The 17,178-nt window shown below is 50.3% G+C and overlaps 1 protein-coding gene across 1 annotated transcript; it reads right to left on the reverse strand.

Annotated features, from left to right (window-relative positions):
* Positions 1–2,279: 2,279 nt before the first annotated feature.
* Positions 2,280–13,341, reverse strand: Eif4a3 (eukaryotic translation initiation factor 4A3). The gene is made up of 12 exons (XM_021177989.1): positions 13,094–13,341; positions 11,051–11,123; positions 9,335–9,401; positions 8,755–8,817; positions 7,852–7,984; positions 7,590–7,670; positions 7,142–7,283; positions 6,810–6,948; positions 6,065–6,180; positions 2,796–2,903; positions 2,587–2,714; positions 2,280–2,476 (listed from the first exon to the last, which is right to left on the reverse strand). The coding sequence occupies exons 1-12, from the start codon at positions 13,260–13,262 to the stop codon at positions 2,460–2,462; spliced, it is 1,236 nt and encodes a 411-aa protein (XP_021033648.1). The 5' UTR covers positions 13,263–13,341; the 3' UTR covers positions 2,280–2,459.
* Positions 13,342–17,178: the final 3,837 nt, after the last annotated feature.

Here is a 17,178-nt window from a genome sequence, read left to right on the forward strand (position 1 = left end):
TCTCACTGGATCAGTGTTGACAGGCGTCTCTCTCTGAGCAGGATCACCTTGCCTACTGGGAACCTCTTAGCCATTTGGCCCCAGTGATCAGACAGGAGAGTAATTATCAGATTCTGCCCCACCCATCTTCCCTGCCTGGGGCACTAAAAAGCAGGGACGTGGAGGGGCAGACAGGTCCGGCCAGCTCCCTATGCATCCTGAGAAAACAGGGATGAACAACGAGAACTGGTGCCTCCCGGGCAGCAGCTCCTGTAACCCAACCTGCCATCCTCACCACAGCCAGTCAAGTGGGGCGATGGAGCTGTGGATTGGCATACCTCGGGCTGTTACAGGGCTGATCCCACTTAACATGTCCTGAGACCTGGACGGGGAGGGGGAGGGGAGTGTGCTTTCCGGGAAAGGATGAGCTAGAGGAGGCAAGTCCCATTGGCTGAGGTCTGTTCCCACAGTAGTCCACACTGCATAACCATAGTGTGAGAGAGACATGGGGAACGTCCAAGGTAGCTTTTTAACACTTCCTCTGGAGTGGCGATGTCCAAAGCCTGGGACAGTGGCACCTGTCCCCTCCCAGACACTGCATGACTTAGTGTCAGTACCTCCTTTCCCTGGCTACAGAGGGTCAGATCAAGCTTGGGACTGAAGAAAAGAACAGCCATTTTAAGCTTGTCAGAGAAACAGGCTGTTTAGTTTACACCTTCTAGAATGACAGGAGTTCATCTGTTAGGATCATCCACGTTGGTATGACCGTCCTTGACTGTTCCGTTTTCCCATTCTTTTCATTCCATTACTTCCTAGAGGGAAGTTCATCGAGGCTCCAGGGGCTCCTTAAAAACAAGGTTTACAGGGTCTTCCAAGTTACATAGCAGTAACAGATAGCAAACTACAACTGGCTGAGCTGATTTTCAGTCTTTAGAATCCAGGGGCACAGGTTTCGTGTATGCTGGGGTAGACGCCTGTAACACACAGCTTCTGCAAGTCTATTTTCCCTCAGCAACCCTAACAAATGCACAGCTTCATTAAGCAAGCCTAGGGCTGTGGCTGTCTACCACTGGTGCTTTGTGGGATGAGCTGCTTGCTTGAATCTTCTCCCGGACAGTCACCGTACTGGGACAGCCACGGGGGACTTGTTGGGAGATCCCAGCAGGGCAGTTGCCCCTCTCCTCTCCTCCCACCTCAGGAGTCACCTTCCTCCACACTTACATGTAGGTTCAAGAAATGGTCAGTCAGGGGACCCAGATGCATGCCTGGCCAGCCAGATCAGCACCATCACCCGGCACCCATGGGAAACAGCCCATACTCCAGGCAGCGCTCAGAAGTGTCTGACCTCAGCAGCTGTGGAAACAGTGTGTGGAGGTATGCACTGTGATTCTCACTGCACAGCAGCAGGCAGCTCTCACCAGGTTCACATGCCACCTGCCTCCTTCGGCAAACATCCAATCCTTTTGGTTTATTTTTCGGTTTTTGGAGACAGGGTTTCTCTGTATAGCCCTGGCTGTCCTGGAACTCACTTTGTAGACCAGGTTGGCATCGAACTCAGAAATCCACCTGCCTCTGCCTCCCGAGTGCTGGGATTAAAGGCGTGTGCCACCACGCCCGGCTTACATCCAATCTTTTGAGCTGTGTAGTCCTATCCTTATAAAACGCTCATTTCCTATCACTGGCTCAACTCATTACCACAGCTTTAGTGGCTTCAAATAACACAGATGAATTCTGCCACACTTCTATGGGTCCAAAGCAAACTTGGCTGAAGTCAGGGTGCCGTCTGTTCTGCTCACAGGCCGTTGGCAGAATCAGCTACAGTTTAAGCTGTCCCCAGCTGACTGAGGACAACCCTTATCTTCAAGGCTCCAAGGTTCCTGCAGGTCTTGCTCTGTCTCCTCAGCCCCCATCATTACCTGGTGCTCTGTCCCCTGAGCACGTGCAGTCAAGGCTCCTGACACTCACAAGATGTGAGTGGGTAAACTCCAGGGTGACCTCTCCATCCCCAAGCCTTGAGGATGGGACCCTGAGTCCCATCACAGGGTCCAGTTCACCAGGTAACTCAGGACTTGCCTCCCCTAGGAGTCCCCCAGTTTGCTCCTTCTCCATCGTCTTAAAGAGACCTTTGCCAAACCCACAGTCACAGAAGTCTTCTGACTTCTACTATGGATTTTGTTGTTGGGCTCTTACTTCAAATGTCTCAAGCTGGATTCTCACGTGAGGAGTTAGGGAAAGAACTGGTGCCGTCTCCATGACCAGACCAGGAAAGCTGGTGACACCACAAGGAACTGCACTCAAACTCACGGGAAAGTGTCCACGTTTAATGTAAAAGGTTAAGCATTGGGTTATTTACACGTGCATTAGAAAAGATGGCGGAGGCTGAGGGTCTTCCCGAGGGGCTCCGAGAAGACAGTCCATATCAACCCCATTAAATAGAAGCTTCCGTTTCCAAACAGGGCCTCGGTGCACCAGCACCAGCTTCAGATGAGGTCAGCCACTGAGGGAGGAGAAAGATACCAAGTTAATGTCACCTCTCTTACAGAGTAAGGGAGCCCCACCCACTGCCCACCCCTGCCCACCCCGCCGCGCGCCCAGCCGCCAACTTGCCGTTCATGGGCATCTCGTCTATCTGGGTGGAGTAGTACTGCTCGATGTCCCTGAGAATCCGGATGTCATCATTCTTCACAAAATTGATGGCCACACCTTTTCGTCCATACCGACCCGATCTCCCAATTCTTTGGATTAAAATATATGTGTTAGTCAGCAGTCAGACAGACGCAGGTCGAGAGGCTTAAGCAAAGGAGGGAGGCACACACCTGTGAATGTACAGTTCTCTGTTGTTGGGCAGGTCATAGTTAATGATAAGGGACACCTGAGGGACATCCAGGCCCCGAGCCCAGACGTCTGTGGAGATGAGCACCCGGCTGCAGAAAAAAACAAAACAAAACAAACCAGATCCATGAGACAGAGTGGCTTCTGACAGCCGTGAGCCGCACGCTAGCAATCACATAACCCCCACTGCAAAACCTGCTGCCATCATGGAAGACATGACTGACAAGAAGACAACTGGGTGTCCTTATAGCAAATTTGTTTAAAGTCAGCCTCTCCAGGAAAACATGAAGTCTGCTTAGCAAAAATCCCGTTATGAACAGGAGCCTACTACTGATTCACCTTCAACCCATACCCCTCCCATAGGATAACAGATGCTCTGACCAAGGAGTGTCAACTGCCCAGAGGCCACAGTCATGCCACCCACCTGAAGCATGCCTAGTCCTAACAGACACGCTAGGTGTGCAAGGATAAGGGGCTTGAAAGCACAGTGTAAAAACACGGACACTCCTGAAATGGTGCCACACTGACAGCAAGCTAGAAACCGCCTGCTTGCTCCACCTGTTGACATGGTTACTAGAAAAAAAATGGACTCCTGTTTCCACTGCAAGGGAAAGGAGAATCCTAGAAGGCTCCAGAATATGTGTGTGTGTGTGTACACTTCACTGCCTTTGTGCCGCATCACAACTAACCCAGGAGGAAGAGAAAAGGTCAGAGCATGGTGTGTGAGGCAAGCAGGCCAGAAACTCCACTTAGTCTATAGACAGCAAAAGGACATACAAAGAAATGTGTATCTAGATTTAGCCAAAGGCCAACTGAGGCTGAAAACCAAAGCAAAAGAAAAGCAGGCAGAGAGAAGCCTATAGTCAGGAGATGCTTAAACAGGCAACTGGACTGTGCACTGGGGGGCCTAAGAGCTAGCTGGGAGACCCCCTCACCTCATCGAGGTAGAAGGAAACTACTAGGCCATCTCAGCAGCAGCTCCTTCACCTCTCCTAGCCGACTCTCACTCTCAGACCCAAACTAACTTGAACATGTCTCAGATGAAGGTCAGAAATAGAAAGAAAAGTCAAACATGTATAAATCTAAATAAAGTCTATCCTATAAAGCAAAATGTCACTGCAGATTAAAACATACAGTAATCTCCAGCACTGAAAAACAATTACATTTGTGTGTGTGTGTGTGTGTGTGTGTGGTTTAACATGCATGAAACTAATCTTAGGCTTGGAACTAAACAAATCTAGATCCTTGTACTGTCTGTAAAGACAGGGAAAGTAGGTAATGGTGACAGATGTTAGGAATAGAGATGGTATCATCTCTATGGTACTAAAAAACAATCAAAAATTAAGCCGGGCATGGTAGCACACACCTTTAATTCCAGCCTTCAGGAGACAGAGGCAGGCAGTTATTTGTGAGTTTGAGGACAGCCCAGTCTACAAAGTGATAGATAGGATAGTCAGGGGTCTGTTATATGGAGAAACCCTGTCTGGAAAACCACACAAGGGTTGGAGAGATGGCTCAGCAGTTAAGAACACTGACTGCTCTTCCAGAGTTCCTGAGTTCAATTCCCAGTGTACTGGCTGGTTTTGTGTCAACTTGACACAAGCTGGAGTTATCAGAAAGAAAGGAGCTTTAGATGAGAAAATGTCTCCATGAGATACAGTTGTAAGGCATTTTTTCAATTAGTGATCAAGGTGGGGGAGGGCCCTTGTGGGCTGGTAGTCTTGGGTTCCATAAGAAAGCAAGCTAAGCCAGGGGAAGCAAGCCAGTAAAGAACATCCCTCCATGGCCTCTGCATCAGCTCCTGCTTCCTGACCTGCTTGAGTTCCAGTCCTGACTTCCTTTGGTGAACAGTAATGTGAAAGTGTAAGCTGAATAAACCCTTTCCTTCCCAACTTGCTTCTTGTTCATGTTTGTGTGGGAATAGAAACCCTGACTAAAACACCCAGCAACCACATGGTGGCTCACAACCATCTGTAGTGGGATCTAGTGCCCTCTTCTGGTGTGTCTGAAGAGAACTACAGTGTTCTCACATACATAAAACAAACAAAAAAATCTTTAAAAAAAAAACTCACAAAAACAAACAAAAAACAGAGGAAAAAATTCACTTATAAGATCAGTACATACATGAAATAAACTGTTGTAATTGGCCCACTTCAGTGACTAGCTATGCACACACCTGTAACTCCTACACTTGAGGCAGAGACAGGACATAAGCCCTGAACTGCACAGATGGAGCCTGTTTCAAAACTCTAAAACCCAACAAACCCAGGTGGTGGTTTAGGGTCAGCCTGGTCTATGGACAGAGTTCCAGGACAGTCAAGGCTACACAGGGAAACACAAAACCAAGTAAACAAACCCCCCAAAACCCAACCCAACTCCAAGACAGGAAGGGAACAATCACCCAGCACTGACAAACCAAACCCAGTCTAACTCATTTCCAAGGAAAAAGCAAAAGGATGAGACGTGCTCCGGCCATGCTGAGGGAAGAGCTTTCCTGCAGCGGCTCACAGGCTTCCGGACACCAAGGCTGGGCTCAAGTCTCCAGAGACAAACTCTATATATACGTCTGTCTGTATGCGAGGTGAGGACAGATGAAGCAAGCACCCATAAGACAGGCCAGCGCCGCTGTGGCTCCATAGTTCGTTTAGTCAAGGAGCCCGTTGCCAAGTCTGACATCCTGAGTTCAATCCTTGGGGCCGACACGGTGAAGAGAGCTGACTTCCACATTGGTTCCTGACCTCCATACACGCTCTACAGGGCACATTCAACCCTACACCCACAGGACAGATAAACAGTAATACAAAGGACAGAGAGGACAGACCCCCTCACCTACACAGTCACAGAAAAGTAACTATGAGAGGGAAGGGAGGGCAAGTGAAGGGCTATCACAGGCTTTCAGCTCCAGTCTAGCTGGGCATCTCCTGTTGAAGAACACACACACACACACACACACACACACACACACCATGCAAAAGTGACCACGGGGAAAATCACAGCAGGCCTGAATCAAAGACGCCAACTTGAGAGGCCTATTCTTTGAACACTGTATGACTACGGATCCAACATGTGGTTACCAGAAGGCCAACAGAAACCAGAGTGACTGCACTCTACCCAATGGCTAGCAGTAGTTCACCATCAACCCAACAGCCCACACGGGACAGTATCCTCTCAGAACTGTATCAGCCCTGAAACCTGGGGCCCTGCGGTCAACACCATCAGTCCCCCCACAGGAGCCAAAGCTGCAAAGACCTACCTGGCACCTGACCGGAACTCCTTCATGATAGACTCTCGTTCTTTCTGGGGCATGTCTCCATGCATGGACGACACAGTGAAATTGGCTTCTCTCATTTTCTCTGTCAGCCAGTCAACCTATAGATCAGAACAAGAGATACGCTCATCTACCCAACTGGATCCGTGTACAATGGCAGCTCCCAACAGCAGACATGTACAGAGACGCAGAGGAACCGCTCACCCACCTACTGGGATAGGCATGCCCAAGAATTCTTTAAAGAACACTCTCACAGCTGGGCATGGTAGCACACGCCCTTAATCCCAGCACTCGGGAGGCAGAGGCAGGCGAGTTTCTGCGTTCGAGGCCAGCCTGGTCTACAAAGTGAGTTCCAGGACAGCCAGGGCTACACAGAGAAACCCTGTCTTGAAAAACCCAAAAAAAAAAAAAAGACCACTCTCACAGACTCTGCCCACAGGCCATCACTTCAGCCTACTGGGCCTGGGCCCAGCTTAAACCAAAGACATCAAATATACTACAGCAAACCAGTGTCAGCATCTCCCATCCGTCCTAGACACAGGTCTTCTGGGACCTCCCTGCTTAGCTGCCCCAGCAGCTCTGCCACTGCCAAGTCTCAGCATTTCTGTCTAACACACCATCTAGAGCTGAATTAACACAGGAACCCTGAGCCCAAGCCACCCCCTGCCCACCTTTGACAGGACACCTAGCCCGCAATTCCCCAAGATGGCTACAGAGCAAGGCGGCGCACCTTCCTCTTGGTGTTGCAGAAGATGACGGCCTGGGTGATGGTCAGCGTGTCGTAGAGATCACATAGAGTATCAAACTTCCATTCCTCTCTTTCCACGGCCACAAAGAACTGTTTGATGCCTTCCAGAGTTAACTCATCACTGCAAAGAGAGCTCACATCATTCTTCAAACCAGAACCTGAGGGACACGGCCACCCAAGAGCCCCAGCCCTGTCTACCCAGCTGGTCTCAGAGCTTTCCCAGTTCCCACTCTGTGGGTATCTATCATCCCACAGAGTACAGGACACCAGGTTAGTTTCCACCGAGGGGATGAAGGAATGGAAGGCATCCTCACCGCTTCACCAGGATGCGGATGGGGTCGGTCATGAACTTGTTGGTCATCTCCAGGATCTCATGAGGCAGTGTGGCGCTGATGAGGACGACCTGTGTGGCTGGCGGCAAGTACCTGTACACATCATAGATCTGCTCCTTGAAACCTGCAACAGCCGGGAGCTTAGCGTTGGCCTGCAGGGTGTCATTCAGAGAGAGCCACACTGCCAGGTCTTCAGAGCAAGGTCACAGGCAGTGTGCATGTGAATGCCCGAACCCTGACCCAGGCAGTATGCAGTGCCAAAGCAGACAATAACAACACTGTCACCCCAGCTAGGATTGGCCTCAAGGACCTTAACCATGAAAACATTACAATCAAAGTTTCAGGTTCAAAACCCGCAAGATACACTGTTTCTGTACAAAGGACTATCACAGGAACACCTGGCAGTGTTAGAAAATCCTGGTCCCCTCACCTTTGTTTAACATTTCATCAGCCTCATCCAAAACCAGCATCTTGATAGCCCGTGTCCGTAAACTTCTACGGCGGATCATATCTGGGGATTAGATTTTGAAAGAATCACACGTGGCTCTAAGGAAAGAGCTGGCCCTTTCCTCTGGTCCCGAGAGCCCTGAGTCGGTCCCATCACATGGTGTATACAACCTGACTGCCACGTCCTTCGAGCACACCTCACACATGCCACCCACAGCCCAGCTCTCAACAACAGGAGCGCTCACCAAAGACGCGTCCCGGCGTGCCCGCCACCACATGCTGCCCGTAGTCCAGCTTCCGGATGTCCTCCCCGACGTTGGTGCCCCCGATGCAGGCATGGCACTGCACGTTCATGTAATCCCCCAGAGCGAGCAGACCCTGAGGCCAAACAGGTTTCATGTCAAGTGTCACCTCTACTCTAATGGGAGATACCACCTACCACTCACTCACTCACTAAAATTCAAGCTCTTTTCTCTGCCAAAATGAAATTCATTTTGAGAGTTTCTTGATACTGATGGGGTGCATACCAATTGTGGGGAAAGTCACAGTTCATAATAATATCGTATGAACATCCCAATACAGATTCCTCCATTCCTCCAAGATAAAAAAAAATCCTTTGATTAAAATGAATTTCGTTTTCCTGTGAAGGAAACTGTCTTCCCCTGCCAGTGTGAGGAAGAGACTCAGGGCCTTGAGTATCACAGCAGAGCTAACCACTGAGCTTCATCTCAGACCACTTCTAAGATCATGAACACACCCAGGAGCAGAACAACCAGAGTCGTACGACTCAGAAGGAACTGTAGGGAGCTGCACAGAGCTCCGGGTTCCATCTTACAGTGTTGTGAAAACCAAAAAGAAAGAAGGAAACAGGTCTGAGACAGCAGGGGTCCGTGGTCTCTCTCCACCTTTACATGGACTCTGGGAGCCAGATTCTAAGTGTGAGCCACAAGCCCCTTCACCCACTCTACTGCCCCCAGGAGAACAGAAACCGCCCACCCTCTCAGATAAGCCACACATCGGACACTTGCAAACACAGGGGCCATCTCTGTTGTTGCGCTACAGGGACTGAATGGGGTCTCCCACATTTGGGGACAGCGCTCTGCCGCTGAGCGGCACCCAGTGTGACACATGATCCCTAGCTGTCTCACCTTCTGAATCTGCACTGCCAACTCTCTGGTTGGAGCCAGGATCAAAGCTTGGGTTTCTCGAACCTGGTGAACAATCAGAGAAAGGTCTGAGAATGTACAGAGGAGTGAGCAGTGACATCCCTGTGACATCTCCATGGTCACTCGCACTCGCTCCATCCTTCCCTCCAGTCTCTTCCCAAACAGCCCCATCTCTACTTCCATGCCTGCTTTGAAAAATAAAAAATCTATATTCTGCATAAGAGGAAACCCGGTGTCTGCCCAAGTCCAGCTTCCTGCCCCAACCGAGCCTGGCAGTCTCCAGCCTCAATCACATGGCTGCTAACAAGCACTGGGACCTGCTGTGAAAACACCAGCTTGGGTTAGCTTGCTATTCTCTCCTAACCAGCCTACGGAGACATTAAATTGGCAGGCAAGAGCATGACACAGTCAGGGCTCTCCTGTGCAGGCCAGAATTTCCTGGCCCCACTATGTACCCTTGGCTGGCCTGGAACCTGCTGTGAAGCTCAGAGCCCCTCTCTGCTGGGATTAAGTAGACAGCCACACTCCATGAAGTCTGCTCCCCATACACAAGGCAAATCACCTGGATATCCAAGCACTGCAGCACTGAGATACTGAAGGTGGCTGTCTTGCCTGTGCCAGACTGAGACCTGTTGAAAAAGTACAAGCGTGGTTACCAGAGAAAGATCATCTGGCACTGACTGCCCCCATTGTAGTGCCCCAGCCCACAGCAGTGCACCAAAGGCCTGGATGGAGACACACAGGGCAGCTTCTTTCTAGGCGTCCTTAGTCGTCCTGTTGGAGGATGGGTTTGTGCACTGTGTGTGTAAAGGTTCTTTTTATTAGTCAAGTGGTGGACTCTGTAACTGTTATGTCTATGACGCAGCATCTGTCTCAGTGTTTTGTTAACTCCCCATCACCTCCTCACTGGCTTAGGGAAGAGCTGAGCTTTTAGCTGGACAGAAAAGAACACAGTCAGGGGTTCCCAGAGACCAGAGGGAAGGAAGGGAGGGAGGGGCGGCGGGAGGGATGAACTGAGAGGACCATAAGTAAGGAGAAGGTGTAGAGAAACAATGTGAAGAAACCATGAGGAGAGACATGGACCAGATCGAGCCAAGGTAAGACCACGTGTCGAGTAACAGGACATTTGTCTGGGTGTCAGCAGCCTAGCCAGGTGAGTACATCTCAGGACCTGCTCCGCTTAGGCTTGCAGCTTGTTAATAGAAACACCAGGTATCTGTGTCCTCATTCAGGAGCTAAGATGGGCTAGCACAGGCTTAGCAACACCAGCAGTTATCTGAAAATCAGGGGCACAGGCACTCTCCCACGCATTACTCTTACCTAAACACCTTAGCTGCAAAGTTGTGAGGCCAAGGTACAAAGCCACATTTTCTTTTTAATTTTTATTTTTACTTATGCACCTGTGTGACTGAACACCACTTGTGAGACTGCTTTCAAAGCCGGAAAAAACTGGCTGCAGTTATAGGCACTGTGAGTCACTAAGACACAGTGTGTGTGGATACTAAGAACTGAATCTGGGAACAGAGCAAGCGATCTCCACAGCCCCCACAGACACAAACTGCTAAAGGCAGAATGGATGGGATCTGCAACATCAACAAGAACTTCCCGGAGGGGGCAGAAGGGGCCGCTCCCTTTAATGCACCGGCTGCTACAAATCTAGTATGACTTAAAAGGATAACTGGTTGTTTAAAATTTTTGGAGTACAGTTCAGTAGTAGAGAAGGCCCTGGGCTCAGTACTTAGCATGCACCTTTAATCCAGGTAGCAGCCAGAATTGAGTTCAGGCCAGTCTGGTCTACAGAGTGACAGCCAGGGTTACAGAGAAACCCTGTCTCAAAGGAAAAGAAAAGAAAGCTAATGAAAAAGTATCTTGGGCTGGTGAGATGGCTCAGCGGTTAAGAGCACTGACTGCTGCTCCGGAGGTCCTGAGTTCAAATTCCAGCAACCACATGGTGGCTCACAACCATCCATGAGATCTGATGCCCTCTTCTGGTGTGTCTGAAGACAGCTGCAGTGTACTTAGAGATAATAATAAATAAATACATTTTAAAAAAAGAAAGAAAAAGTATCTTACACAAATTCATAAATCTACACTCAGGACTTAGGGTATACATCAGTATTGAGTACTTGCGCAGTGTGTAGTGACCTTGATATGATCCAGAACACCAGCGACGCCCCCAAACACACAAGCGAAACAAACTGGCATAAACAAACAAACAGGCTCAGCTTCCCACAGCTCTCCCCACAGACCCAACTCGCTCTCAGCACCCACAACTTACTGTGCAATGACATCTCTCCCTTTAATTATCTGCTTGATAGCACGCTGCTGGATCGCTGAAGGTTTTTCAAAACCTAGAAATACAAAGAGGAAGAAACTTAAGTCCCAGGACTGTGACTGCATGAACTACCCAGGGAACACACATTGTTTCTTACGCCAACCCCAGGCAACCCAGGCAGGGCCGAGCACATCTTTACAGCCCAGCCTACGAGATTACCTGTGAAGTCTACTACACCAACACTTGGAAGGTAGAGGCAGGAACACCGGAGTTCAAGGCCAGCCTAAGCCACATGAAACCTCCTCTACAAGCAAAACCACAAACCCGGGAGCATGCAGCTGCTGCCCCTTCCTGCCAGCAAGCACTCGAACCTGTGTTGCTCCAGGCTCCAGAGTACTGAGCCTGTACAGGGGTGAGGTGAGATGCCCCATCCTAGGTACCCACCACCCCACCTGCTGGGCATCACCACCAGCAATGAGAACAGAATGAAGATTACACAAGGCTGTGCACCCTGTTAGTCCCAGCACAGAGGCTGAGCAGGCAGATCTCTGTGAATTCAAGGCCAACTGGTCTACAGAGTGAGTTCCAGGACAGACAAGACTATGTAGAGAGACCTTGTCTCAAAACAACAACAAAAACACAAGTACTTTCCAAATAAGCAGACATAATTTATACAGAAAAGATGTTGTTGGTTTGGTTTGTTGTGGGGTGTGTGTGTGTGTGTGAGGAGTTGTTCAAGATAGGGTTTCTCTAAGTAACAGAGCCCTGGCTATCTTGAACTCACTTTGTAGACCAGACTGGCCTCTGTCTCTCAAGTGCTGGGATTAAAGCTGTGAGCCTGGCTTGTTGTAGTTTATTTTTACACTCTTTTAAGATGTAGCTAGTGACACTTGCCAGCTCAACACAGGACTTGTAATGCTATTCTTGGCTGCCAACTTGCCTACATCTGGAATTACGGAAAACCCAAGCTGGGAATCATTAAAAGTGGGAGGGACCAATCTTCCTGGTCTAGTGAGTTCCAGGACAGCTAGGGCTAGGTAGAGACCCTGCCTCAAAACAACAACAACAATCCTAGCTTGGTGTGGCACACCTTTAACCCCACCATCTGGGAGGCAGAGGCAGGGAATCTCTGAGTTTGAGGCCAGCCTGGTCTACACAGAGTTCCAGGACGGCAAGGGCTACAAAGAGAAAGTTTGTCTCAAAAAAAAAAAAAAAAAAAAAAAAGAAAGAAAGAAAAGAAAAGGACAGAAACAAAAAAGACAAAGCTCATTTGGCCTCCCTTAAATGCTCCTAAACACACACCAGCAGCATGACCGACCATTCACTCAAAATAAAAATCCAGGAATACACTCCATCTGCCGCCGGCAGATCCTTTAGCTCCAACTCAACGACAACATCAGCATCTCTCTTCTACGGTCGGGCCATCACCCCTGCCTCCTCTTCTAACTCCAAATCCAGACACCAAGATAAACTTTCAAATTGTAAGCCTGATCCTGTCAACTTTGCTTAAGAGCCCTGCAGTGGCTTCCCGCGGTACTTAGGAATGAATCTCAAAATCTTTACCCAGGCGTTTAAAACATGACAGGGGGGTTCTTTTTCTGTTCCTGGCACAAGTCTGGCCATGGCTTCGAGAAGCCAGGATCACCCTGGTGATTGTGAACGCCTCTGGGAGCTCTCTCTCGGCTCTTTTAACTGTCCCCTACCAATCTACCTACTCTACCCAGCTGCTCATTCTCTTGTTTTCCCAATTCCCACCGCCTGAAGCACTTTGGCTTCGTATTTTTCGCCTCCCTAGAAAGCTTTAAACTCCCTAAGGCGCGAACCCACCAGACTTAGAGCCGCGACTTCCCCATCAAAGCTCGAGGCACCTCGGGGGACACACATGGTGATCCGCTCGCTACACGAGCCACTGGAAGAGCCTGGCTGACTGCCGCCCCGGGGAAGCGGGCCGGAGCTCCGGGGCGGAGCCGCTCGTCGCCGCCGGGCCTAACCCGGTCCGACCGGGCCCGGCCTCCAACCTCCCCCGCCTCGAGGCCCGCGCCCCACCGTAGGCGTAGATGCCGCGCAGCAGGTCCTCTNGCAGGCCCATGGTGTCGAACGTGGGGGTCACGTCCACCTCCTCGCTCGTCTCGAACTCCACTTTGGTCATGTCCTCCTCTTTGAGCAGCCGCTTCCGCGCCGAGCCAGACGTCGCCATCGTGGCCGTGGCCGCCATGATCCCGATTCCGCTGAAAGACAACTGCGAGCCGCGGCGGGAACCGGATGTAAGGCGCGCGCCGCCGGCCCGGTCGGGAGGAAGTGACGCGCCGCAGCGCCGCGGAAGAGCGTCAGGAGGGGCGGAAGGCACGGTGCTCCAGGTCTCGCGAAATTCCGTGCTCCGCGGGATTCGGCGAGAGGCTGGGCTTGCTGTCGCTAAGCGCCCGTACGGTTTCCCGTACTCTCGGCTCCTTGGGTGTCCGCAGCCGGCTCGGGATAGGGATGTGGGTCTCTGGGAGGAGCCCTGGGACAGACGCCAGGGTGTCCTCGAGGGTACGGGGCAAGGGAAGATAGCACCGCCCGATGGGCTCCGCGCTCCTTCGCAGCTGACTGCGTTGCCATGGCAACCGCAGCGCTAAGCCGCGGGAGAATCAAGCTGTTCGCCCAGGGTGGTGTCTGGGGGAGTCGGTGGGGACCGAGGGGAGAGCAGGGGCCGCCTAAGCTACCATCACATCTGAGAATCCTTCAGAGCCGCTGACCCCAGTCACTCTGGAGAATCCTGATTTTCAACGTAGGCTCCACCCAAGGGCCTTGCTCCTTACTGGGGCACGTCTGTCTGTCTGATTTGTTTGTTTCTGAGGGTGGATCGAGCGGTACCCCGAGTTCTAGCAAACATTCATTTGCACTTGGCCTCTTTCCTTTTTTCTGCTTTTGAGGAAAGATGACTAAATCGTTTACTCCTCTTCCAGGGAACCTTGCTATGCTCCAGCACGCTTAGACCGTGTGACTCAGCGACAGCCTGTCTCCCCAGCTCCAGGCGATCCAGTACTTCTGGCCTCTGTGGGGGCCACACTCGGTGGTGTGTACACAAATACACACTAACACAAATAAATCTTTTAAAGCTACTATAAAAAAACTCATTTTGTGTAGATATGTTTCGTTATAACCAGATTATCTTTTCATGGAGAAGTTGTGGGTTCTCTAGCTCTGGTATCAGGATTTGTCCAGACCAGATAAACGATTGAAGAAGACACAGAGCTGGCCACCCTTCTGGGACTAAGCAACTGAGTTCCAAGTTCTCTTGCCTTCTCCCTCCACAAGGATTTATTCCTGGTGCTCATGCCATTTGGCAAGCCTGACTTTAAGGGTGGTTTTGCAATCTCTGCTGTAAAGTACACGTGGATTTTAATGACCTCCTAAGAAAAGAATGGAAAGTCTCCATTTCATACTGCCTGTTGAAATGAGTCTAATTATAGTTTGGGGATACTGTTTAAAATGCAGCTTAATTGCACTGTTTGTTACCTCATCAGATGTAACAACTAAAAAGGGCTTTACTGTGTTCCTATTGGGCCACTCTGCTCACATATCTTTGTCTATTGTGTCTGCATATATTTGTGTGTGTTCACATGGTATGTGTGAGGGGCCAGGCCCGTGCCACAGAGCAGATGCAGAGGTCAGGGGACAAATGTGGAGAGTGTGTTCTTTTCTCCCACCTTTAATGGATTCCAGGATCAAACTCACTGGGGTCATCCCTTAACACAAGCAGTCTCCCCAACCTGCTGTAATTTCTTAGAGTACCCAAGTGATTTGAAGACCCTGGTTTTCTGTAAATCAGTAGTAAGCAGCTGTAATCTATCAGTTATGAACAGTATGCCTTTGTCACTTGCCTTGTTAAAAGTATCTGGTCGACTTGGTTACATTGTATTTTATGCATAAATATCCAGGTAAAAGCAACAGTCAAGACTAAGGTGGTGGTATATACCCTGTGACCCCAGCACTTAGGTGGTGGAGGCAGGAGTGCCCAGAGATTGAGGCCAGAATGGCCTAGGTGAAGACACTGTCTTTATAAAAACAAACCACAGTAAGGGCTAGAAGGATGGCCCAGTGGTTAAGTGCACTTGCGGCTCTTGCAGAAGACGCAGATTCAGTTCCCAGCACGGCTTTCATACAACTCACAACCAGTTCCAGAGGACCTGATGCCCACTTCTGACTTCCAAAACCACCTGTATGCATCTGGTCCACACACATGTACTCAGGCATGCAACTGACAGCCCTGTTTGACAATCTACAATTCCAGCGCTTAAGCTGACAGATTTTGTTGGAGACAGGGTTTCTCTGTGTAATGACTCTGGCTGTCTTGGAACTCACTTTATAGACCCAGGTAGCCTTGAACTCAGATCTACCTGCCTCTGCCTCCTGAGTACTGGGATCAAAGGTGTGTAGCACAACACCCAGATAATTTGATTCTTATAAATGTCTATGACCATTAGAAGCAGAGGATGCTGACATGTCTCACCCTACCAATTTGACTGATGGAAAGACTGGGCTCAGTCTACATTTTCAGCAAAGGAACAATTGGTCCAACTCTTGAGTTTATATTACAGTAGCTTTATCCTGCTTACTAGGACCTGGGCTCTGGAGCCCTGGGCACCTTGGCCTCTCAAGGGAAGAAGCCCCCGGTGACAAAGATAACGTCATTTTGACACCATTACATTTGGTCTCAGGACCCTTTCCCATTGGTATATTGCCTACCCACTTGTATTTGGGGACTTGTATTTGATTAATCTAAAAGGCCTGGGTATATCTGTTCAGCTTCCCTGTCTCCTTAATGTAAGTTAACCGTTTCCAACGTTCTCACTACTCACAGGGGAAGAGGAGGAATACAGGCCTAGTCCAGCTGAGCAGGAACATGGCCAGCTCATGTGGGTTCTGAGGGGACGAGATAATGCTAAAGCGTGCTCTGCTCAGGAGCCCGTCTACACGGACTGAGCTCCAGGAGCCAGGATGGCAACATTGGACAGGGAAATCCAAAAGGTTGTCCCCAAAGGACTGCCTTCTGCTAGTGTTCCCACCCACGGCCGTTCCTTTCTCAAACACACCTAGCAGGATCCGGGGGGCCCTGCTTAGCATCCTGTGACCTCACCTTGCCCTCTGCGGGCCCAGGGTTCTGCACGTACACACTAAGCTGACCTGCCCAGCCATGTACTGGAACCATTTCCAGTCCTGGACTGGAGGTAAGGGTCACTTGCCTTCATTGCGTGTTTATTCCAGGGAAGGGCAAGACCAAGGAAAAGTATCTCATAAACAAATGAGATAATCATGCATAGTTACTGTGACGTAAACGAAACAGACAAGGTAGACTGAGTTCCTGAGGTGCTGTTTCACTTGGTGGCTGGAGGGAAATGTCGCCTGACTTGAGAGGGGGTGTTCATAGTCAGACCCAGGGAAGGAGCTGGAAGGGAAGGGGCAGTGAGAGTGAGCACGGACAGGGCGAAGTGAGAAGAGCCGCCGCATCTGCAGGGTCTCGCAGACCACGACGGCCATGGCACCCCCTCCAGATGGGGCAGGGCTGGGGACGGCCACTGATCCCTGACTTGTAAAAGTGACCCAGCTACAAAGAGAGATGGGAAGGAGATGCTGAAGCGATGAAGAGAGGGGATGGTGGCCGAGGCCGCTTCCTGGTTCTGTGACAATTTTAGATGGAAGTTTACAGAGCTGATAGTTGGCTAGGTTGGGTGGGGCTGTCAGGATTACAAAGATTTCTGGGTCACAAGATGGGGGGAGGGTGCAGCGGGAGCTGCTGGCATGGAGTTTCCCTGTGTGGTAAGCGGGGTGAGGAGAAATGGGGTGTGGAAAGTGGGGTGAGGGGAGCTTAAAACAATTGTGTAGATATTGTCTGGGTGAGCAAACAAAGCACTCCCTGGCACCTGGTTCCTGCTGAAGTAGATATTGATCCAGATGGAAGATATTGATCCAGATGGAAGATATTGATCCAGATGGAAGGATGTTCAGTGCCCTGCCTGCGTGGGAGGACCTCAGGAATATTCATCTGCTCTCTCGGGTCTCAGGCTAGTCCCCCAGGTCTCAGGCTAGTCCCCCAGGTCTCAGGCTAGTCCCCCAGGTCTCAGGCTAGTCCCCCAGGTCTCAGGCTAGTC

This window comes from Mus caroli, chromosome 11, assembly GCF_900094665.2.
Source record: "Mus caroli chromosome 11, CAROLI_EIJ_v1.1, whole genome shotgun sequence".
Taxonomy (NCBI): Eukaryota; Metazoa; Chordata; class Mammalia; order Rodentia; family Muridae; genus Mus; species Mus caroli.